Raw genomic sequence first — 25232 nt, forward strand, 5'->3', positions numbered from 1 at the left:
GCGAAATTGAGCAGTTGTGCGCTGCGCGTGCCAATAGAGCAGGCGAGGCCACGCAGCAGCCGAGCTGCGGGCAAGGCCGCGCAGCGCGCAAGCCTAGGAATCAAGCACGCATAGCGTGCGAGATTTCTAGTTACTCATAAGAGCAACAAACAGAGCAACTGACAGATTTTTTACATTCATATTATGCAGATTCTTGTTGACATATTTGTGGTCAGTCGTTTTTCCCTTGACATTTGAAACAACAGTTTGTCTGTAACAGTCCACTGACACACCGGGACGAGGTGCTGGAACCATGCATGTCCTTTCCCTGCTATCCTGACCATGTGACTTCACATTCTCTTTCCTTCTCTGGATCAGGCTGGACCAATCAGACAATAAACAATAATGGCGGCTCCCTGAAGCAACAGGGGGTAGCGTTAACGTCGGTGGTGTAAACACAGCCATAAGTGCAGTTAACAATTAAACATGAACAAGAGTCTGCACGAGTGGAGTTTCTTGGCAGAAAATATGTTGTCGATTTGGATTGGATGTGGCGATGCTGATTGGCTGAAGGAGTTGTCTGTCAAGGCGGAAGTCAGAAGACGGCTGAAGTCCAGACTGATACGTAGAGCAAAACACAATGTGAGGTCACATATCAGGATGGTTTTAACCAGGCTAGGAAACTGAGGGCATTATCCTGTTTAGTAGCGAGGAGGCTGCCAAAGACTTCCTGTTTAGTAGCGACAAAGAACTTTTATGGAAAGAAATGACAGCTCCATATTGCCCCATTGCAACATCAGCGCCCAGCAGCCTCCGCCATTTTTTATTTTTGGAAGCGTGACAGCGCCAAAAGAACCTCGCACAGGCTCGCAGTGGTCAGCTGCGGTAGCGCGGGCCCCTATAATCAGCCTCTCTAAACAGTAACTCAACGGGAGAGCACTCTAAACTTTGGGGATTCACATCTTTTCCGGGCGTACTGCAAATCTTGATTGAAGTGGTGTAGTGCAGGGATGTAAAACAACAACCATATTGTGGAAACTAAGCAAAATTTTTCGTTTTCTTTGTTTAGTTTTTTCAAGATAAATACCTAATGAAAAGGACCCGAGGTTCAACTCCCGTTGAGTTACTGTTTAGAGAGGCTGATTATAGGGGCCAGCGCTACCGCAGCTGACCACTGCGAGGCGCATTCTGTTTCCAAAAATGGCCGGATTGTCGTCTCTTTCCTTCCACGCTCTTTGGTAGCGAGGAGGCTGCCAAAGACTTCCTGTTTAGTAACGAGGAGGCTCCCAGAGACTTCCTGTTTAGTAGCGAGGAGGCTGCCAAAGACTTCCTGTTTAGTAGCGAGGAGGCTGCCAAAGACTTCCTGTTTAGTAACGAGGAGGCTCCCAGAGACTTCCTGTTTAGTAGCGAGGAGGCTCCCAGAGACTTCCTGTTTAGTAGCGAGGAGGCTCCCAGAGACTTCCTGTTTAGTAGCGAGGAGGCTGCCAAAGACTTCCTGTTTAGTAGCGAGGAGGCTGCCAGAGACTTCCTGTTTAGTAGCGAGGAGGCTCCCAGAGACTTCCTGTTTAGTAGCGAGGAGGCTCCCAGAGACTTCCCTCTGCTGTCATGTTTGCTCGTCTTTAAGCTCCTGGTCATCCGTGTGTGGCGGCTGTCCGTCTGCGTCGCCACAGTCTGGACTCTGCACCAAACTGATGTTACCCACCGACACCATGCCGCCGTGTCCCTGCAGCGCAGCCGGCAGCGTCACCAGCTGGTACTGAGAGAGATAGATACATAGATAGATAGATAGATAGATAGATAGATAGATAGATACATATATAGATATACTTTATTGATACAGAAGGAAATTCTGGTGCACAGTAGCTTCCAACATGCCCATTACAGCAGTGGTTCCCACCTTTTTAATCTTTTGTACCCGTTGAGCTGTTTTGAGATGCCAATAGTACCCCTTCACTCATGTCAATAGTACCCTTCACTCATGTCAATAGTACCCCTTCACTCATGTCAATAGTACCCTTCACTCATGTCAATAGTACCCCTTCACTCATGTCAATAGTACCCTTCACTCATGCCAATAGTACCCTTCACTCATGTCAATAGTACCCTTCACTCATGTCAATAGTACTCCTTCACTCATGCCAATAGTACCCCTTCACTCATGTCAATAGTACCCTTCACTCATGTCAATAGTACCCCTTCACTCATGTCAATAGTACCCCTTCACTCATGTCAATAGTACCCTTCACTCATGTCAATAGTACCCCTTCACTCATGTCAATAGTACCCTTCACTCATGTCAATAGTACTCCTTCACTCATGTCAATAGTACCCCTTCACTCATGTCAATAGTACCCCTTCACTCATGTCAATAGTACCCCTTCACTCATGTCAATAGTACCCCTTCACTCATGTCAATAGTACCCTTCACTCATGTCAATAGTACCCCTCACTCATGCCAATAGTACCCCTTCACTCATGTCAATAGTACTCCTTCACTCATGTCAATAGTACCCTTCACTCATGTCAATAGTACCCCTTCACTCATGTCAATAGTACCCCTTCACTCATGTCAATAGTACCCCTTCACTCATGTCAATAGTACCCCTTCACTCATGTCAATAGTACCCTTCACTCATGTCAATAGTACCCCTCACTCATGCCAATAGTACCCCTTCACTCATGTCAATAGTACTCCTTCACTCATGTCAATAGTACCCTTCACTCATGTCAATAGTACCCCTCACTCATGCCAATAGTACCCCTTCACTCATGTCAATAGTACTCCTTCACTCATGTCAATAGTACCCCTTCACTCATGTCAATAGTACCCCCTCACTCATGTCAATAGTACCCCTTCACTCATGTCAATAGTACCCCTCACTCATGTCAATAGTACCCCTCACTCATGTCAATAGTACCCCTTCACTCATGTCAATAGTACCCCTTCACTCATGTCAATAGTACCCCTCACTCATGTCAATAGTACCCTTCACTCATGTCAATAGTACCCCTTCACTCATGTCAATAGTACCCCTTCACTCATGCCAATAGTACCCCTTCACTCATGTCAATAGTACCCCTTCACTCATGTCAATAGTACCCCTTCACTCATGCCAATAGTACCCCTTCACTCATGTCAATAGTACTCCTTCACTCATGTCAATAGTACCCCTAACTCATGTCAATAGTACCCCTTCACTCATGCATATCAATACATGTTATTTTGATTGATATGGTGATATGTTTTTTGTCTTTTGCCATAGGCATGTTATTTGAAAGTTTTTGCAAAGTAGGCCTACTGTACATTACATAACATACCAGATAGGGATGGTGAAAATGTCCCCCCCCCCCCCCCCTTTTCTGACCGACAACTGACGCTCATTAACCGAAATAAGCGACAAGATTAAAATGTACTATTTATAGCATCATCTAATGCATTCCCCTGGCTGGTGAAGTTGGCGCAAGACTTCACGTTTGCCTCTGCGGTGCGGATCGTGTCTTTCAGCAGGCGCACTAACGTAGGCTCCATGCTCTGTGTCTGCCTGTCTGCCCTGCACATGTGGAGGAGGAGCGTAGGCTCCATGCTCTGTGTCTGCCTGTCTGCCCTGCACATGTAGAGGAGGAGCGTAGGCTCCATGCTTTGTGTCTGCCTGTCTGCCCTGCACATGTAGAGGAGGAGCGTAGGCTCCATGCTTTGTGTCTGCCTGTCTGCCCTGCACATGTAGAGGAGGAGCGTAGGCTCCATGCTTTGTGTCTGCCTGTCTGCCCTGCACATGTGGAGGAGGAGCACAGGGAGACCCTGCTGATCCAAGCGGCAGGTGAGATGTCTCCCCTCGTCTGTAAAGAACTTAGTCTGAAATAAACGAGTAGATTGTCGTGCCATTGTTTCCACGGGCACAAGACATCGGTAAGCAGTACACACCATGTCGCCTGCATGACTTATTTAAAGGTCCCAATTCGTGCAGCTGTAACCTCTTAAAAACATGTGTCTCTGGTCCATAAAACATGATTCTGGATTAATTTGTCGAAAATATAGCAACCCCGTTTGTTCTGACGGAGTTGTCACTTCCTCATCTCGTTGCGTCCCAAGAATGGTCTGTTTCTATAATATATTCAGAACTAACAGTTCCCATTGGCCGCTGAGGGAGAGCCCGCCCCAGGCTCCCAGCGGCCAATCAGATTAGCGTCTGTGGACCAGCACGCTAGGTTGTGTCCTCAACTAACGTTAGCAACGAGCTATCGCTAACTTAACGGTTGCTACGCTAAAGAGGACATCTCAAAATGCCTAGACTTTCCGAATGCACCTCCGCAGTTGCTGGATCACGTACAGTTGGCGTCGCTCCAGCTAGAAGTGTTAATTTTGTGGCTATAGACAAAATGGTGCAGATAGCTTGTGTGAGAGAGACCCGCGCAGTATGCTTGAGGACCATCGTGACGTCCCGATACCCCGTCTGGGGAACAGAGCGTTTGGGGGTGTGGCTTGAAGGAGACTGCAGGGGGAAGCTGGATAGGGACAAATCCAACTGTGGCAGTTCTGAGCTTGTGACCACTCATTACAGGGAGGGATGACAGCAGTATATATGCATTTACAAGTAAAAACAGCTTTTGCACGGAATGGGACCTTTAAGAAATAGATTGTATAGGTTATTTCTTTTCTTTTACCATGCATAATTACTTGGGGTAAAGTACACTTTTTTGACTGATTAACTGATAGTATTAATCGGTTGACGTTTAAATGCTTGACATGCCTAATAGACAAGCAACAGTGTGGTTGAGATGATAGGAAATTAAGATTTTTGTGTGTGATTGTTATGAACTTTTATAAATTAGAACTAAAATAGGCTATGGTTGGATAAGCGTAATTGAATATTGGTCTGTCCTGCAAAATAGAAGACCGTATTTCCCACATTTGATAAAATTACCTGGAAATTATCCAAAATGCCCCGAAACATAATTTCACAACGGCAAAAAAGCCCTTGTTGAAAAAATAAAATAATGTCCTACCCTGGTTTCTAACACAACTGATTATTAAATGAATGAACAATTCTGACAGTTATGATTGAAGCCATGTATCCATGTTTGCTAGCTAGTTTGTTTGTTTGCAGGAAGTTTTGACATGCGTGAACGCAACCTCTTCACAGAGTAGTGTAACAGTTGACACCTGCCAGGGGGAGAACTACCTGCACGTACCATTTTAACAATGTGCTTATCAAATGAATTTTAATATTTCTTATTATTATTTTGGAAATCAATTGTAATCCCCAATCTTTCCACGTACTCCCTGAAAGCTGCTCAAGTATCCATGGTTGGGAAAGCGTGCATAGGAAGGACGATAGGAAGCTACAGATCAAAGTTCCTATAAAAGCATAACAAGAGACTAAAACCCAGTTTACACCAATGATTGACAACAAGGCTAGTTGAAACTTGCAACTGCTTGCAACTACTTGCAACCAGCCCCTGGGACTTGACAAGCTGAAGTGCTGGCAACGCCATCAGCCGGCTGGAGATGAGATGAGAGGGGACAGTTTACACCGCTGCAATATTCTAAAGAATCACTGGTGTAAACGGGTCTTTAAACAATAGAAATAGGCAAGAGAAGAGAGCAGTCCTGGCAGAGCCTGGGAAAGAAAGTGACTGTCCAATCTGGACCAGTGGTTCCAAAACTGTGCTGCCCCAGGGCATTGCTTTTTTTTTTTTTTTTTTTTTTTACATATACATATTAACCCTGAGGAGGAATATCGAGAATGTAGGGAAACAGTGGATGGATATAGATCCAGAAGAAGGCGGGCGGTAATGCAACATTAAGAATGCCAACTGTCATAAAACACCAAAAAGAAGAAGAAGAGGAACCCTGAGGAGTAGGCTTGGGCCAACTACACATTTCTGTGAGGGGGAAAAGCATTTTAAAAGGGTTCCTCTTTCACAGCCTAAATGTGGGAGTGTGTGTGTTTATGTTTTTATTTAGCATTTCTGATGCTACTGTATTGCATGGTTAAATCAGCACATTTTATTTGATGGGAAATAATTGTTTGTATCCGCAGTGGAAAATCCCTGGGAAATTTGGTTCGGTACATAGTGGTGCTTGGTCTGAACAGTTTTGAAACCCCTGCAGCTCTAGACGATCAACATGAGATACTGTCTTTGCGTCGGGTTACAAGATACACACACTAGTGATGCGCGGGCCACAGTTAGAACCGGGGCGAATCATGGATCATAAAGAGAAACATTCTGATTAACACGTTCACTGCCAATGACGAGATATCTCGTCTTACAGAATCCAACCGTTGACTGCCAAAGACGAGAGACGCTCCCCCCGTCTCCTATAAAAATATTGGAGTCAGCGAACGTGTACAACCCATTCCACGGACCCACTAAGTGGCGACAGTGCTCTCCACACTAGGAAAAGCAGAGCCAAAACTGTAGGGTAACGCGCGAGGAAACCATTCTCTACTGTAAAATGGATTGGCGAAAACGCTTTCACTTTCGCGCATTATCGCGCTGGGAGCTGGCGGTGGGGGATTCCAAAAATAGACTGGGTGGAAAACACAGTTTGAAACACGCAGCATAAAGCCTAGAATCGCACAAAGCTTCATCAAAGCTCTCAAACCCAAGAAACAAGTGAGCCCTATCCACACTCGCTGCCAGGGAGGGAGGCTGCTCAAACTCGCAGCAGCAGCAGCAGCAGCAGAACACTCGCTTGTGACAAACGCAGGCTGAAAGCCACCAGACACGCCCACGGAGGGAGGAGTTTGAAGGAGAGGGCGTTCAGAACTATATTGTTTAGATGTCTGATCTCTCACTGATGCCAAAAATAAATGGTTAAAGTGACTGTTCTGCCTGTTTGATTGAATTTCACAAAACTGCGATTATCTCAGCTTTCACTCTCAGACGCTGAAACCATGCTGTACTCAACGGCTAATATCTACATAACTACTAACTCTACAAACTAACTCTTTTAGACAGAGAAAGCACACATTCTATTAGTACTTTTGTGAACTTTGTGTTCACAAACTCCAAGCAGAAAATAATCCTCGGCTCTTGTAAAATGAGCCAGAATCCTCAAAAAAACCCTCTGGCAGAACCTACCTACAGTAAAAAAAAAAGGCTGGCAGTGAATGTGTTAATAGTGGATGGGTGAAATGACGTATCATTAATGAGGAAAATGTATATTAATTACGTTCTCTAGTCTATGAACGTATTTTAAGCTTCATATTTCGTCAAGCAGATTTTTAGCCGTCAATTGTTGGATAGCAGGACCATGGATGTATTAAAAGAACTGGATAGGGGACCTGCCACGCCCACCCATGCATTCGGACGGAGGTAGCTCATTGGCGCATGAAGCCATCATGGGGGCTTTTTCTTCCTGGTTTTACTTCCTGACTATGCAGCCCAAGGCGAAGTGCGCATGTGTGCCATGACGTGTTCCATGACGTCTCCCACCCCTCCCACCCATGGATTGTATTACAAGAAGAAAATACCCCCGTATACGGCTCTTAGTGGCTTCTGAAGAAAAAAATGCCCATAAAAAATTAGTTGATAATTAAAAGAGTCGTTTTATACTTTGAGTGACACCCGGAAAAAATTCCCCTGGGTTTAACAGCTGCCGGAGTCCCCATGCAAGTGGATGGGAATTTTCCTTTCTGGGCTGCATGGCGTCACGTGACTTGCAATACAGAGCTTCGCCAGCATGTTCAAATGGCTTCAAAGCCCAGCGCTATTCCTGGGGGCTTGAGCAGGACCCCCGAAGGACCCAAGGCAGTAGTAAACAAGAGCCATGCACTACGTGAAGGGACATGCCTCCTCTCTTGCTCCATATATGGTCATTGATGTCACCAGAACCTCACGGGAGTGATTGATTGATTGACTTTATTTGGTGATGTCAACAAAACAGACAATCACCGAGGATAAAAACACAATAAAGCCACAGGCTTATTTCCATTGCGGTCCTCTGAACACGCCTTACGATGAGGCCAATCCACTGAATCCAGTAAACTAAACTTAAAGCTATAGCGTTAGACTAGTAAGCTACATGAGGGCAAGTGCTGACTGGACGTTATACAGCATGGACGTTTATTTGGAGTCTGGGACTGCAGCGATCGCACTGACGACAGCAGAATCCGTAAGTACGTTACGTCTTCCCAATGCGAGACTCGCTCCTTTATAGCGTTGTGAATATGTCGGGCGCGGATCTATAAACAGTATGGATGGTTCATGCATACACGTGGATTAGGGTGGCATAGAAGCTCATCCGTGCATCTCTAACACACACACACACACACACACACACACACACACACACACCTACCTTAATGCAGGCTCCGACGTTGGAGCCCTCCTGCAGGGCAGAGAGCAGTGTCAGGTTGGAGGGGTCAGAGGTCAGCTCCCCCCCTCCCAGAGGTGAGGTCAGCAGCGTGTACCCACTCAGGCCGGGGGCCACGCTCAGCACCTAAAACACACAACACTTATCACTACATCACATGACATTAGGGCTGTGAATCTTCACTGGCCTCACGATTCGATTCGATTCCACGATGCATCTCTCGATACAGCTCAAACTATTGCAGATCCAAGTATCAAATCCTCAATTTTCTGTATTATTACTGCACATGGCTACTTTTTCATCAATTAATACAAGCAGTCAGATAAATATCAAAGTCCCTTTTTTACTTAGAAAGTGCTTTAAAATCTGAATGTCAACAGAAATTTAAACATAAACGATTCAACGATTCATCTGTCAACGATTCGATTTGATTCGATTCACACATCCGCATCGCGATGCATCGATTATACGATTAATTTTGACACCCCTACATGACATACAACCTGGCTTGTTTCTTAAACTACATGATTTAGTTGATTATAGTCCTATACAGGACAAATAATCTATAAAGTGCATAATAATTTGTTACCTAACGCAGCAAAATTCTAAACATGTTTGCAAAAAGAGACAGCAAATATGAACTTAAAGGAATATTGATTTAGGATGAAAAACAAACAAACAAACAAACCCAATGCATTTCAATAAAGGGGGTGAATCTATGGATCGAGTATTTGTTGCTGTGGTAAGGGTAGCGTCAAGATAAAGCATCATACGCTCTGGCTTCAGCCTACTCCTTTTCACTCACAATGACGTCATCAATTGTACATTATGGGCCAAATATACTGTTATCAGGAGATGTGAATCAGTATAAAATATACTGTTAGCGGGAGATGTGAATCAGTATAAAATATACTGTTAGCAGGAGATGTGAATCAGTATAAAATATACTGTTAGCAGGAGATGTGAATCAGTATAAAATATACTGTTAGCAGGAGATGTGAATCAGTATAAAATATACTGTTAGCAGGAGATGTGAATCAGTATAAAATATACTGTTATCCGGAGATGTGAATCAGTATAAAATATACTGTTATCAGGAGATGTGAATCAGTATAAAATATACTGTTATCAGGAGATGTGAATCAGTATAAATTATACTGTTAGCATGAGATGTGAATCAGTATAAAATATACTGTTAGCATGAGATGTGAATCAGTATAAAATATACTGTTAGCAGGAGATGTGAATCAGTATAAAATATACTGTTAGCAGGAGATGTGAATCAGTATAAAATATACTGTTAGCAGGAGATGTGAATCAGTATAAAATATACTGTTAGCAGGAGATGTGAATCAGTATAAAATATACTGTTAGCAGGAGATGTGAATCAGTATAAAATATACTGTTAGCAGGAGATGTGAATCAGTATAAAATATACTGTTAGCAGGAGATGTGAATCAGTATAAAATATACTGTTAGCAGGAGATGTGAATCAGTATAAAATATACTGTTAGCAGGAGATGTGAATCAGTATAAAATATACTGTTAGCAGGAGATGTGAATCAGTATAAAATATATTGTTAGCAGGAGATGTGAATCAGTATAAAATATACCGTTAGCAGGAGATGTGAATCAGTATAAAATATACCGTTAGCAGGAGATGTGAATCAGTATAAAATATACCGTTAGCAGGAGATGTGAATCAGTATAAAATATACCGTTAGCAGGAGATGTGAATCAGTATAAAATATACCGTTAGCAGGAGATGTGAATCAGTATAAAATATACCGTTAGCAGGAGATGTGAATCAGTATAAAATATACCGTTAGCAGGAGATGTGAATCAGTATAAAATATACCGTTAGCAGGAGATGTGAATCAGTATAAAATATACCGTTAGCAGGAGATGTGAATCAGTATAAAATATACCGTTAGCAGGAGATGTGAATCAGTATAAAATATACCGTTAGCAGGAGATGTGAATCAGTATAAAATATACCGTTAGCAGGAGATGTGAATCAGTATAAAATATACTGTTAGCAGGAGATGTGAATCAGTATAAAATATACTGTTAGCAGGAGATGTGAATCAGTATAAAATATACTGTTAGCAGGAGATGTGAATCAGTATAAAATATACTGTTAGCAGGAGATGTGAATCAGTATAAAATATACTGTTAGCAGGAGATGTGAATCAGTATAAAATATACTGTTAGCAGGAGATGTGAATCAGTATAAAATATACTGTTAGCAGGAGATGTGAATCAGTATAAAATATACTGTTAGCAGGAGATGTGAATCAGTATAAAATATACTGTTAGCAGGAGATGTGAATCAGTATAAAATATACTGTTAGCAGGAGATGTGAATCAGTATAAAATATACTGTTAGCAGGAGATGTGAATCAGTATAAAATATACTGTTAGCAGGAGATGTGAATCAGTATAAAATATACTGTTAGCAGGAGATGTGAATCAGTATAAAATATACTGTTAGCAGGAGATGTGAATCAGTATAAAATATACTGTTATCAGGAGATGTGAATCAGTATAAAATATACTGTTAGGAGATGTGAATCAGTATAAAATATACTGTTAGCAGGAGATGTGAATCAGTATAAAATATACTGTTAGCAGGAGATGTGAATCAGTATAAAATATACTGTTAGCAGGAGATGTGAATCAGTATAAAATATACTGTTAGCAGGAGATGTGAATCAGTATAAAATATACTGTTAGCAGGAGCTGTGAATCAGTATAAAATATACTGTTAGCAGGAGATGTGAATCAGTATAAAATATACTGTTAGGAGATGTGAATCAGTATAAAATATACTGTTAGCAGGAGATGTGAATCAGTATAAAATATACTGTTATCAGGAGATGTGAATCAGTATAGGTTATGCATGTACCGTGTTTTCCTTTTTCATTGTTTTCTCTTTTAGACCTGCATCGCTGGCTTGCTGGGGAAAGCTAAGCAGGGCTGACTGTGGCTAGTCCTTGGATGGGAGACTGGTGCTGGAAGTGTTGTTGGAGGACCAGTAGGAGGTGCTCTTCCCCTCTGGTCTCATGAATGATCTCCCCAATGCCCCAGGGCAGAGACAGGGACTCTGTCCTGTGAGTGAGCAGCATCCTTCAGATGAGACATTAAACCGAGGTCCTGACTCTCACACCGGTGTCCTGGGGGGTGTGACCCCGGTGTCCTGGGGGGTGTGACCCCGGTGTCCTGGGGGGTGTGACCCCGGTGTCCTGGGGGGTGTGACCCCGGTGTCCTGGCTAAATTCCCACACAGGCCTTCCTTTTATCATTGGCCACCTAATCATCCCTCGTTACTTAATTGACACATTCAGTCCTCAACTCTCCACCGTGATAGCTGCTGATGGTGTGTGGTGAGTGTTCTGACGCAAACTGACTGCCTGCATCACCCAGGGCGGGTGCTACACATCGGTGGTGGATGAGTTCAGTCCCAAGCCCCCCTGCCGAATGTGAAGCGCTTTATAGCTTTTAATACTTGGAAAAGCACTATGAAGATGCGCTCAATTTTATTTTAATTGACAGAGAGAGAGAAAAAAGAATAGTCACCTTGGCGAGTGGCAGGCCGGCCAGCTGGTTCAGAGGCAGTGTGATCTGGGTGGGCGTGGCATTTACCGAGGCGGGGCCAGAGAGCGCCCGAGTGAGGCGGGGGCGTTTGGCGGTGGGGGGCGCGGGGGCCGGGGCCAGGGTCATCAGCACGTTGTTCAGGTGCTGAGATTTACTCTTCAGCTCTTTAGCTCGCTTCCTGTGCTCGTCACACTGCTGCTCCAGAGCTGCACCGAGAGAGAGACACAGAGAGAGAGAGAGAGACAGAGAGAGAGAGAGAGAGAGACACAGAGAGAGAGAGACAGAGAGAGACAGAAAGACAGAGAGAGAGACAGAGAGAGAGACAGACAGAGACAGACAGAGAGAGAAAGAGAGAGACAGAGCGAGAGAGACAGAGAGAGAGTCAGAGAGACAGAGACAGACAGAGAGACAGAGAGAGAGAGACAGACAGAGAGAGAGACAGACAGAGAGAGAGAGACAGAGAGAGAGACAGACAGAGAGACAGACAGACAGAGACAGAGAGAGAGACAGACAGAGAGAGACAGAGAGAGAGAGAGAGAGAGACAGAGAAAGAGAGAGAGAGACAGAGAGAGAGTCAGAGAGACAGACAGACAGTTGCCACTGTTATTGAAGAGATTCTATGAGCAGAGGGGATCTTGTGAGGATGGCTGTACTGACCGGCAAGGCTGCGCGTGTACTGCTCTCTATAGCGATCCATCTGGCTCTTGTGACTGGCCAAAACCTTCTTCACCAGGTCCAACATCCCAAAGTTCTGGACAATGTTATTGAGTAAAACAGCATCTGAAAAAAAAAAATGCTCCGTAACGCAACTTTCACGGAAAATCGGGTGCATGTGATGGCTGAGCCTGCCTCTCAGCTAGAAGAATGTGAGGGCTAGCATTAGTTAAGAAACTGAGTACGCTAACATCAGCAAATGACCCACAACAACAGACTCTACTAAAAAGTCCACCAAGCAGAAGTAGAACGACCGCATCGTGGATATTTGCCTCCGCCAACAAGTGAGCAGTCGACATCCATGTCTGTCCAGACTTTGATGTTGGGCCAAAAGAAATTCTGTCAAGGCGTTCCTGAGATATCGTGTTAACGAGCTTGAAAATGGCGTTTGTGAGGTCACAGTGACCTTGACCTTTGACCACCAAAATGTAATCAGTTCATGCTTGAGTCCAAGTGGACGTTTGAGCCAAATGTCAAGAAATTCCGTCAAGGCGTTAACGAGCTTACAAATGGCGTTCGTGAGATCACAGTGACCTTGAACTTTGACCACCAAAATGTAATCAGACGGACAGACAACCCAAAACCATAATGCCTCTGTCTCGGCTATCTGCCAGCGGAGGCATAAAAAGAAAAAAACTTTTAAGTGATGAAGCCCGTCTGGACAAACGGCAGCAATATGGGGATCTAACGTTCGAGTCGGGGCTGTGTTTTTGGTTCATGAAGGGACGGTTTATTAGCTTGTTGTATTACTTAGTGATAATACAGAAGATTTTCATCATTTCATCAGCATCATCATTGGTAAGTAGCAAATAGGACTAGGGTTCCAAAAACCACAACTATCCCTTTAGGAGAGGAGCTTGCGTTTGTGTGGAATCTGATCCAAATGTGTCATTAGAATCACTTGAGGTTAAGGGCTTTCCAGAGTTGCAATAACCATCAGATATCAGGTCCATATATGGTGGTAATGTGATATGCTCATGTAACCTTTGGTCTGTAGCGGGGGCTCAGAGACCCTCTCCTGCATGCTCTGTAGCGTCTCCTGCAGCTCTGCACGGAACTGCTCCACCACTTCCTCCAGAAGCCCCGCCTCCTTCACCCCACGCCACAATGCCACCGTGTCCTCTGTACACGCACACAAGATTCAAGATTCAAGATTTATTAAGTGTCCCAAAAGGGCAAATTGGGTTGCAAAAAGCGTAGTACAAAGTACATACATAAAAACAAATGGGACAATATAAAAAAAAAAAAAGGACATTATAAAAACAGTCTAGAGCAGCAGTTTAAAGTGCAACACAACAGTTAAAGTGCAAATTACAACAGTAGCAACGATCTAAAGTGCACAGTAGATATAAAGTGCATAGTAGCAAAGTACACGCACACGCACACACACACACACACACACACACGCACACACACACACCTTACAGATGGCAACAGTCCATTGTTGTGAAGCAGCTGTACAGTACGTATGCAGGTTCCTCCTCACATTGATTGAGTGGTATTATTTGATATTTCATAAAAGGACACAAAGTCCAGAGGCGTATCTACCTCCGATGGCTGTGACCCACTCTGAGCTCTCCTCTGCTCCATCTGGAAGTGAGGCAGCTGATCCGTTCACTGGGAAGACATTCAGCACACCAGACATTCTCCTTTGAAATCTGAAAATCCTCCGGGGCCCAAACACAAACCTCACTTAGCCTACTATTCCCCCCCCAATGACCAGATATAAGATACGTGCCGGATTGGGACAGATAAAAGAAAAAAATCATAAATCAAATCCCATTGCTTTCTGATTACTTTTTTAATGCAAATATTTATTTTCAAGCTGATGCGAGGGTGACAGGGGTAAGACTGGGTAACTTACCACCAGCTGAAGAGGGGGTGACAGGGGTAAGACTGGGTAACTTACCACCAGCTGAAGAGGGGGTGACAGGGGTAAGACTGGGTAACTTACCACCAGCTGAAGAGGGGGTGACAGGGGTAAGACTGGGTAACTTACCACCAGCTGAAGAGGGGGTGACATGGGTAAGACTGGGTAACTTACCATCAGCTGAAGAGGGGGTGACAGGTGTAAGACTGGGTAACTTACCACCAGCTGAAGAGGGGGTGACATGGGTAAGACTGGGTAACTTACCATCAGCTGAAGAGGGGGTGACAGGTGTAAGACTGGGTAACTTACCATCAGCTGAAGAGAGGGTGACAGGGGTAAGACTGGGTAACTTACCATCAGCTGAAGAGGGGGTGACAGGGGTAAGGCTGGGTAACTTACCATCAGCTGAAGAGGGGGTGACAGGTGTAACCTCAGCAGACTGCTCACTGCTCCCGGACCCTTTGCTGCCCACCAGGTCAATCTTGGTACTGCGGCACGTGTTGGAGCAAACCTTGGTGTGCTGGTAGAAGTCCAGCTCACCCGAGTCCATGATCTTCCTATGGAAATTAAAATGGTTTAAAAGTCACAAACACACAGAGAGTGACAGTGCCTGGTGTAACAGTGCCACCCTGTGACAAATGCGTGAACTGCACAATGTTCACTGAAGAAAGGTTTTCTGCTTTCTGTTTTCTGCTTTTCAGAAATGTACTGCACCTATACAGACAGTGCCTCTGGGCTTCAAGTCATGATGCGTTTGTGCCAACAAACTGAATGGGCAGTTTAAAATAGAAATGCAATAATGGAAGTATAATAGTCATTTAATGTTGCAAATCAATGCATTAGCTTATACTGAGAAAAATGTGAGTGCCTGAAAAAATAAGCTCACTAAATTAAATGCCATCAGTGTTGGGGAGCGTACTCTCAGATTACTTCTTTAAGATAACATGCAACGCAACGCGGTAGTTTTTGCAATTCAAGCAATCCTGTTATTAGTTATGTTTTTTCAAATAAGTGATCCATAACCCCATGTGCTGCCTGATACACTCAGAACTCAGAACGTCTGAACATTTCAGCATTGTGCTCACTCAAAGCACGTCACAGCCTAGCTGCCTATTCTAGGTCTCTGATTGGTTACATGGAATGTCCGTCTAACGCAGAGGTGCCCAAATTATTCATCCAGCTCTTGGTATCTGCCACACTGAACTAATTATTCATTAATCATAAGACTGATAATGGTTACATCATCATCATCATCATCACTTTATTTGTCAGACACAAGGTCCATTAAAAAACACACAATACTGTACATATAAAACAGGTAACAACACAATAAGAGCACTTAACAATTCTACAGTAAGGCACTGTACCAGTGTTTCCAGATGGAAATATACATATTTTAACTGATCTTTTATTTGATCTTATCATATCTCATCTGTCATGGAGGACACAAGAACACAAAATGAGAAACAACCAAGGACAAGCGCAACATTTGGGAGTGATTTGAATCGGTCTAAAAGAAAGATAGGTCATTTGAAAGGGGGAAGTAGACTTCTGACATCCGCTGTATAATATTCACAGTATACTGAATGCATTGGACAAGGCCAGACCTGATCATGGTGCCGTTGACGCGAATGGCTCGCTTCCAGTCCTTCAGGGTGGATTTCCCTGCTAAAGTCACAAACTCCTTTGGGCTGATGAGCTGCTCGCTGAACTAATGACAGAAGAAATGAAGACAATCAGAAATAATGACCATAGAGCTAATCACGATCATAATAATAATAATAATTTAAAAACAGGTAATACCATTTTAAAATCAATTCTGAACACACATACAGGTAACTACTGTAGTGGAATGCAGGGTTGTCAAAAGCATCAATAGTATCGATACGTATCAATACTACAAATTTGAAACAGATACAATAGTCATTTGCAACAGTATGGATACCAGCAGTGCTTTGTCTTAATGAAAAATCAAACGTACTACTGATTTTCCCCTCCCTATCATTGGTGGGTATCTGTTGCTTCAACAAGCTGAACATGCTGTGATAGGCTGATGAGTAGATCAGGGCTAATCTGCTGTGTACTGTAAGTACAAAGTTTCTCACAAGTTTTATCGGAGCTAGATTACGGAGAAGCGTGCGTCTGTCCATTTTTGTTTCTTTTTATGCCTCTTGATGTGATGTCATTTCCCCCCCTTGGTATTGAGTATTATCGATATTTTCCTGGGTATCAGTCTTGAAATAGAAATTCTAGTATCTAGGACATCCCTAGTGCAATGAGGCGAGAATAGGGGACATATGCTCATATTTCTTAATAAGTGTGTAAGTTCTTACTTCTTGTAAGAACCCTGGCTGCAGGATTTTGTACAAGCTGGAGGCGGTTGATACATTTCTGGGCCAGTCTGGCCAATAATGAATGACAGTAATCCAGATGGCTGGACTCTGGAGACAAAAGCATGAATGGGGGTTTTGTGCATCACTAAATTAAAGAAATTATCTAATTTCGGCAATACTCCTGATTTGACCGATCACTGATTTGGTGATCTTGCTAAAGTGTTTAGAAAAGTGCACGTCCAAATCAAAAATTACTCGCAGATTTCTGGTTTCAGTGGTGCACTGTAGACCTTGGGAAGCTAAAGTTTGACTAAACTGTTCGTATAGAAAAGACTTGTAGTAGGTTAAATTGTGTCAAATACCTGACAGTTTCGACTGCTGACTTCCTGCAGTCTTCTTCAGAGACGCCACGTGATGTTGCTGTGACGTGTCATATGGCTGGTTTATGTGGGTTTGGCCATCCCACCTGGATAGGTGGGATGACAACGCCCCTGCTGTCCGGTAGTCAGCAGTCAAAACTGTCAGGTATTTGACACAATTTAACCTACTACAAGTCTTTTCTAGTTTAGTTAATTTATTTCGGTTAGACAAAATGAACCTATTTGAAGCTAAAGTTTGGCTTACAGCCTCCCTATGTGCTTTCGGTCCAAACACCATCACTTCAGTTTTGTCTTTGTTCAGCAATAAAAAACAGGGTATGCAGGGATGTTGACGTTAAATTCAATAGCTTATATCTCCAGATTTGTATGTCTGTTTGACCACTCCACTACGGCCTCTACTGAGCGGATTAGAGAAGCGTGGCAGGGGGAACTTGGAACTGATTTATGACATTATATGGGAAAGGAGTCTGTCTGTGGTAAAACTCTGCTCAGTTAATAGCAGATACAAGCTGATCCAATTCAAGGTTGATGAGGTTAGGGGTGACAGGTGACCCGCCTGGCTGGTTGCGAGACAGGCAGCCACCACACCACACACGCCAGCATACCTTCCTCGTTGTGACATTTTTTTCACCGTCAGTGAAGAAGACAAAGCTCGCAGTTTGTCACACATGCAAGTTGAAAATAAGCCGTGGAGACAGAGATGCGGCCGAGTCCCGCTCGGCTGGAGTCCAGTCTGAGCGGCTCGCTTCACCTCACTGGCCTCTCTCTCTCTGCTCTCTCTCCCCGGGAAGCAGTGCTGCAGCAACCCGCCACCGCGCACAGCTGGGTTGGCAAGGTGAACGCGAGCATTGTGTCCAGTATAACCATTCCCCGACCTGCCTTCTCCATTCCACATCATCGCTGCTGCCTCAGCCTGTCAGTCATGTTGTAACGTGGATACAGGAGAGACTATTTGTTTCGTATTGCAAATAGAACGACGAACATAATAATAAAATACATTGGACTCAGTGTGCAAGGGTTTCTGTGCGTGACAATCTTTTTTCGGATGGCAGATAAAAAAAAAACGCATATGAAATTTCGGACTGTGTGTAAACTCTGATATTCAGACTGAAGATCGTTACTGTAACTCATAAACTCATTTCCCCTCTACTCAAGAGGACTGGTCTGGAGCCAGGCTATAAACCCCTTGTCCATGGATCACATTTTGATGTTCTGTTGCACCTGTTTTCTTAAGTAAATGCATGATAGCTGTGGGATATAGGCTATTGGATTTTATTGAATTTTTTATTCATTGTATTTGCACAAAAAAGCTCTGTCCAGTAACCTGGAACACTTTTATTTTGAGATGTGTTTGAGTGAGATGGTCCTACTTCATGCAAATGATAATAATTGTTATATGAATCTTAATTTTCAAACAAAGTTACAAAAATGTTTGTGTAAGCTGTCAATTATTGTTCTTAGAAAGAAAATCGGAATCGGCAAAAATCGGGAATCGGAACCGGCCAACAAAGTCGATTGCAAAAATGCAATCGGTGCATCCCTAGTGGGATCCTTTGGACAATATCTCTTATAAGTACATAAGCACCTTAAAGTCGAGTTGAACCCAAAAATGACTTTTCTTTTCTTTTAGTTCAAATACCTGGGTATGCAGTGCATTTATTTCATAATGTATGCAAAACAAATCACAAAAATCTAATTTCTTTCGTTTTTCACACTTTTTCACATCAAAAGTTCATTTTTCAAGATTTCATTGATAACAGTAATTTACAGTTTGCTGACGTCACCTAGTACTACCAAATTTCTACCCCATTTCAACCAATCATATCACGACATGCAGCTGTCAATCAAATCTTCATTTCAGGATAATTTTCTCTTGCAAATTAAGTAGAAAATGGCGCCTAGTGCCTGTCATCTGGCAGAATTCCTATCCCATAAACTAACTACTAACTTGGCCAATTGTATGAAACATGAACAAAAAAACAAAAACTATAATCTCTAAGAATGCAAAGAAATGTAACTGGCTCGTTAAAACGTGCATTCCAGGAATATCGTATTTACAGAAATAGCGTAAATGGCGCGCGCTTGAAAGCGTGGTTGTCAGGGGTCGCCCGTCTGAGATTCCAGGCGGGCGGGCAGCACCCATGCATCGGATTGTCCGCTCGCTCCGCACGAAGCAGGTGGCTGCCTGGTACTCCGCGGATCCCACTCGCGTAGCACGACAACACGCTGAATCCCACTCGATTTGGGGGTGGAACACGCCATGATTGATCAATGCCAAAGCCAGTCGACAGAATTGTCAAATCAAATCATCGACACGTATATGGTTCTGCCTCTCAATTTGTTTTCAGTCTCCGACGCTCACGCTAGTGCATTCCGTTCCAGTTCCCCTCGACTTTAAACGGCTTGTTGTAATATTGAATGTTGATCATGTTTTTCTTTGTTTCTGTGTCCGAGCCTGTTCGTGTGTTTTCTTTGTGTACTGTTCAGAAAAGTTTAATATAAAATATTGCATTTTTCCCCCAATACCTTTTAAGACCTTTTTTAAGACTTTATCAAGACCTCAACGCCACTTTCGTCACATCAACGATAGGCATGTAAATCACATGTCTCATCACGATACAATATTATAGATTATTTGGACAACGATATACGATATTTTCCGATATCACAACGTCTGCCACGATACGATATCGATTAAATTCAGGGGTCTGCGATCGATATGGGATATCATTATGCTCATTTAACACCATCAGCACATTAGCTAGAACATTTTATACCTCTCACATGGCAATTACGACTTTTTAATAAGGGCCTTAATTTCCCTAAATTGATTGATCAACTTTTAATAGTTTTCAAGACCCCGCGGATACCCTGAAAAAGTTAGAAGACATCCAAGACCTTATGTCTGCAACACAGGCTGTGAGTGGGGTGACTGAGGAGAGTTCAGAGGGATTTATGGTAAAATAGATTTGCTCTGTCCGCGTAAAAATTTAACAAAATGTTGCAATTTTTTTTTAAATCTGTGATTCGTGATCGGTGATCAATCGGGCAGATATTTCTCATAGGCGATCGGCAATCGGTGGCAAAAAACTTGATCGGTGCACCTTTTAATTCCTATATAATGCTAGTTTAACGCTTGTGCCATGTTTTAATATAAATTAGTTAGGTTAACATTGCTTCCCACGAAAGAGGGGGGGAAATCACCAGATTGGCAACACGTTGTATGCTAATTAACCGTTTGACCTACATGCTTAATCGACGTTCTCTGCGGTTAACCAGTTAACCATTGACATGCCATTCCCTAGTACTAGTCCCGCTGGCCAGCCTCCCCTCCCTTCCGTGAGAGGAGTCTGGCTGCATGGAAACAGGCTGCTGGCACAAGCCCTCCCCTGCTCTACAGCTGCTCTCCCATTGGATGCGACCATTTCAGTCGCTGCCGGATTTCCGCTCCCCGCTTACAAGCTCTGTCATTGGCTCCGACCATGTCAATCAGAGCGGCTTCCACTCCCTCCTCCCTGTGTGTCACTGTAAAAGGCCCCCGGCCGCCGAAGTGAAAACAACATCGCTAACTAGCTAGCAAGCTAAGGGCAGAAACCTACACACTAGCTCGTTGGTACCTATGTCAGGGCTGGTCACTTAGCATTTTCAGAGGAGCACGTGTGCCCCTAAGTTGAAAAAAATAGGAGCACACAAAAGCTTTGCCATGGGGATGAGAACAGTCTGACATAACGTAGCGTTAACGTTACTTTATTCTCGTCAGAAACAACTCCGATTTGCATGTTAAAACAAGTTTGCAGCCTAGGAATAACTGGAAAACATTTTATTGATCTATTAACGTCAGAGGAAGCCAGGATTAGTCAAAACGATATGAGAAATACACAGCACGTCTGCCGTGTGACTTTTCCGGGTTTAGTGTCCTGCGTGGGGGGGTACAGATGGAGGTAGGGGACGAATTTCGAGGTTTGACTGACAGATTGAGGGCGAATGGCGTTACGAGATTTACTCACAAGCTCATTTTAATGCTTTTCCATTGGTTGCATTTGGTAAACGAGAGATCACGTGCTTTTTTTTCACCAGTCACCATTGGTTCAAGGCAACGCTGTGTTGCCTTCAAGTGAACTGGGACACAGGCTCTCAACTTTAATGCCGTTCTGATTTTTAAGGCTCTGAAAAAATATATATATATATTGAAGGTCGAATTCTGTACTCGCACACGTGCTCCAAAATGCATTTTACAATTCGCACTGTTCTATTTTTAGTCGCATATGCGAGTAAAATGTGCGCAGTGACCAGCCCTGACCTATGTCGATGGTTGGTACATGCTGAAAATGGCAAGTTTTGACGAAGAGTTGGATTGTGCAATAAAGAAGGCCTGCTTGGCACTGCTGCTGAGCACCGCCCAAGACAAGTGTGATTGGTTAAACCAAACAGAGCATTTTTTTCCCACTCGCAATTCCAGAATTGGGACCAGTGCTGCTAGACTCCTCTCACGGAAGAGAGGGGAGGCTGGCCAGCGAGACTACCCTAGTACAGACGGATGTACGGACAGACAACGCAAAACCATAATCCCTCCGGCCACTGCTATCGCCGGGCAAAGGCATAAAAATTGCTAAAATATCTGAAGATATTAGGCGGAAACTTCTTTCAAAAATCGAGTGGGTAAAACATCTGAAGGAGAAGAGGAGGATTTCAATAGCTCTGACTGGGATAGTAGCATCATGCACATCACCATACATTAGTTCTGATACATTTCCTCAGTCAGGTGGACTTAACTTAACTAGCCTGTAACTGTCAGGTGAAGTTAACTTAACTAGCCTGTAACAGTCAGGTGAAGTTAACTTAACTAGCCTGTAACTGTCAGGTGAAGTTAACTTAACTAGCCTGTAACAGTCAGGTGGACTTAACTAGCCTGTAACAGTCAGGTGAACTTAACTAGCCTGTAACTGTCAGGTGAAGTTAACTTAACTAGCCTGTAACAGTCAGGTGAACTTAACTAGCCTGTAACTGTCAGGTGAAGTTAACTTAACTAGCCTGTAACAGTCAGGTGAACTTAACTAGCCTGTAACTGTCAGGTGAAGTTAACTTAACTAGCCTGTAACAGTCAGGTGGACTTAACTTAACTAGCCTGTAACAGTCAGGTGGACTTAACTAGCCTGTAACTGTCAGGTGAAGTTAACTTAACTAGCCTGTAACAGTCAGGTGGACTTAACTTAACTAGCCTGTAACAGTCAGGTGAAGTTAACTTAACTAGCCTGTAACAGTCAGGTGGACTTAACTTAACTAGCCTGTAACAGTCAGGTGGACTTAACTAGCCTGTAACAGTCAGGTGAACTTAACTAGCCTGTAACTGTCAGGTGAAGTTAACTTAACTAGCCTGTAACAGTCAGGTGGACTTAACTAGCCTGTAACAGTCAGGTGAACTTAACTAGCCTGTAACTGTCAGGTGAAGTTAACTTAACTAGCCTGTAACAGTCAGGTGGACTTAACTAGCCTGTAACAGTCAGGTGAACTTAACTAGCCTGTAACAGTCAGGTGAAGTTAACTTAACTAGCCTGTAACAGTCAGGTGAAGTTAACTTAACTAGCCTGTAACAGTCAGGTGGACTTAACTAGCCTGTAACAGTCAGGTGAACTTAACTAGCCTGTAACAGTCAGGTGAACTTAACTAGCCTGTAACAGTCAGGTGAAGTTAACTTAACTAGCCTGTAACAGTCAGGTGGACTTAACTTAACTAGCCTGTAACAGTCAGGTGGACTTAACTAGCCTGTAACAGTCAGGTGAACTTAACTAGCCTGTAACAGTCAGGTGAACTTAACTAGCCTGTAACTGTCAGGTGAACTTAACTAGCCTGTAACTGTCAGGTGAAGTTAACTTAACTAGCCTGTAACAGTCAGGTGGACTTAACTAGCCTGTAACAGTCAGGTGAACTTAACTAGCCTGTAACTGTCAGGTGAAGTTAACTTAACTAGCCTGTAACAGTCAGGTGGACTTAACTTAACTAGCCTGTAACAGTCAGGTGGACTTAACTAGCCTGTAACTGTCAGGTGAAGTTAACTTAACTAGCCTGTAACAGTCAGGTGGACTTAACTTAACTAGCCTGTAACAGTCAGGTGAAGTTAACTTAACTAGCCTGTAACAGTCAGGTGGACTTAACTTAACTAGCCTGTAACAGTCAGGTGGACTTAACTAGCCTGTAACAGTCAGGTGAACTTAACTAGCCTGTAACTGTCAGGTGAAGTTAACTTAACTAGCCTGTAACAGTCAGGTGGACTTAACTAGCCTGTAACAGTCAGGTGAACTTAACTAGCCTGTAACTGTCAGGTGAAGTTAACTTAACTAGCCTGTAACAGTCAGGTGGACTTAACTAGCCTGTAACAGTCAGGTGAACTTAACTAGCCTGTAACAGTCAGGTGAAGTTAACTTAACTAGCCTGTAACAGTCAGGTGAAGTTAACTTAACTAGCCTGTAACAGTCAGGTGGACTTAACTAGCCTGTAACAGTCAGGTGAACTTAACTAGCCTGTAACAGTCAGGTGAACTTAACTAGCCTGTAACAGTCAGGTGAAGTTAACTTAACTAGCCTGTAACAGTCAGGTGGACTTAACTTAACTAGCCTGTAACAGTCAGGTGGACTTAACTAGCCTGTAACAGTCAGGTGAACTTAACTAGCCTGTAACAGTCAGGTGAACTTAACTAGCCTGTAACTGTCAGGTAAACTTAACTAGCCTGTAACTGTCAGGTGAAGTTAACTTAACTAGCCTGTAACAGTCAGGTGGACTTAACTAGCCTGTAACAGTCAGGTGAACTTAACTAGCCTGTAACAGTCAGGTGGACTTAACTAGCCTGTAACAGTCAGGTGAACTTAACTAGCCTGTAACTGTCAGGTGAAGTTAACTTAACTAGCCTGTAACAGTCAGGTGGACTTAACTAGCCTGTAACAGTCAGGTGAACTTAACTAGCCTGTAACTGTCAGGTGAAGTTAACTTAACTAGCCTGTAACAGTCAGGTGGACTTAACTAGCCTGTAACAGTCAGGTGAACTTAACTAGCCTGTAACAGTCAGGTGAAGTTAACTAGCCTGTAACAGTCAGGTGAACTTAACTAGCCTGTAACTGTCAGGTGAAGTTAACTTAACTAGCCTGTAACAGTCAGGTGGACTTAACCAGCCTGTAACAGTCAGCTGGCTGTGAGGCTGCATACCTGGACACATTTGATATTGATGCCGGGACAGACAAACTTCTTCCAGACCAGAGTGGCTTTTGCGTCTCCACAGGTGATCGGGTAGAAGACGTCTGCTTCCACGTCCACCTCCTCTGTTAACTTCACTGCTCACACAGATACACACATACAGAGAGAGAGAGACACACACACACATGCACAGAGAGAGAGAGAGAGACACACACACACACACACACACACACACACACACACACAGAGACACACACACATGCACAGAGAGACACACACATGCAGAGACACACACATACACAGAGAGACACACACAGACACAGAGAGACACACACATACACACAGACACCCACATACACACAGAGACACGCACACACGCACGCACGCACGCGCACGCGCACACACACACACACACACACACACACACACCCACACACACACACACAAAAAGGGTATGACCAACTGCGAAAGTCACTGGAAAAGTTAGTGTGGAACCCTGGGAGTACTGTGTCTGAGGACTGCAGGTCACATTACCGATCACTGCCTCTTCCTGTGACATCATGGCCTCTTCCTGTGACATCACTGCCTCTTCCTGTGACATCACGGCCTCTTCCTGTGACAGGGAGTCTGTGCTGCTGGCCTCAGCTTCAACTTCCATTGGTGCTACTACAGCAAGGACTTCCTCCCTGTAAACATGTAAACACATGTAAACACGCCCGCAACAACAAGTCTGTGTTTCAGGATTGATGTGAGCAAACTAAAATGCAGCATAAAACTGTTGGTCAATTTGTCCATGTGTCCCCAGAGGATGGCTGGCTCTGGTGCCGCATACTTTAGCATGCAGCATATTGAGTG

General features: G+C 43.7%; 1 protein-coding gene across 2 annotated transcripts; it reads right to left on the reverse strand.

Annotated features, from left to right (window-relative positions):
• Positions 1 to 1441: 1441 nt before the first annotated feature.
• On the reverse strand, positions 1442 to 25042 carry gmeb2 (glucocorticoid modulatory element binding protein 2). 2 transcript variants are annotated; one of them, XM_083656411.1, is made up of 10 exons: positions 24912 to 25042; positions 24390 to 24514; positions 16087 to 16190; positions 14879 to 15036; positions 14158 to 14226; positions 13594 to 13731; positions 12553 to 12675; positions 11878 to 12101; positions 8285 to 8425; positions 1442 to 1735 (listed from the first exon to the last, which is right to left on the reverse strand). In XM_083656411.1, exons 1-10 carry the CDS (start codon positions 25033 to 25035, stop codon positions 1583 to 1585), a joined length of 1359 nt encoding a protein of 452 aa, XP_083512537.1. In that variant the 5' UTR covers positions 25036 to 25042; the 3' UTR covers positions 1442 to 1582. The 2 variants fall into 2 exon arrangements, with proteins under 2 accessions (XP_083512537.1, XP_083512538.1); XM_083656412.1 differs by having other exon boundaries at positions 1463 to 1735; positions 8281 to 8425.
• Positions 25043 to 25232: the final 190 nt, after the last annotated feature.

This window comes from Poromitra crassiceps (assembly GCF_964638095.1).
Source record: "Poromitra crassiceps genome assembly, chromosome: 20".
Classification (NCBI taxonomy): Eukaryota; Metazoa; Chordata; class Actinopteri; order Beryciformes; family Melamphaidae; genus Poromitra; species Poromitra crassiceps.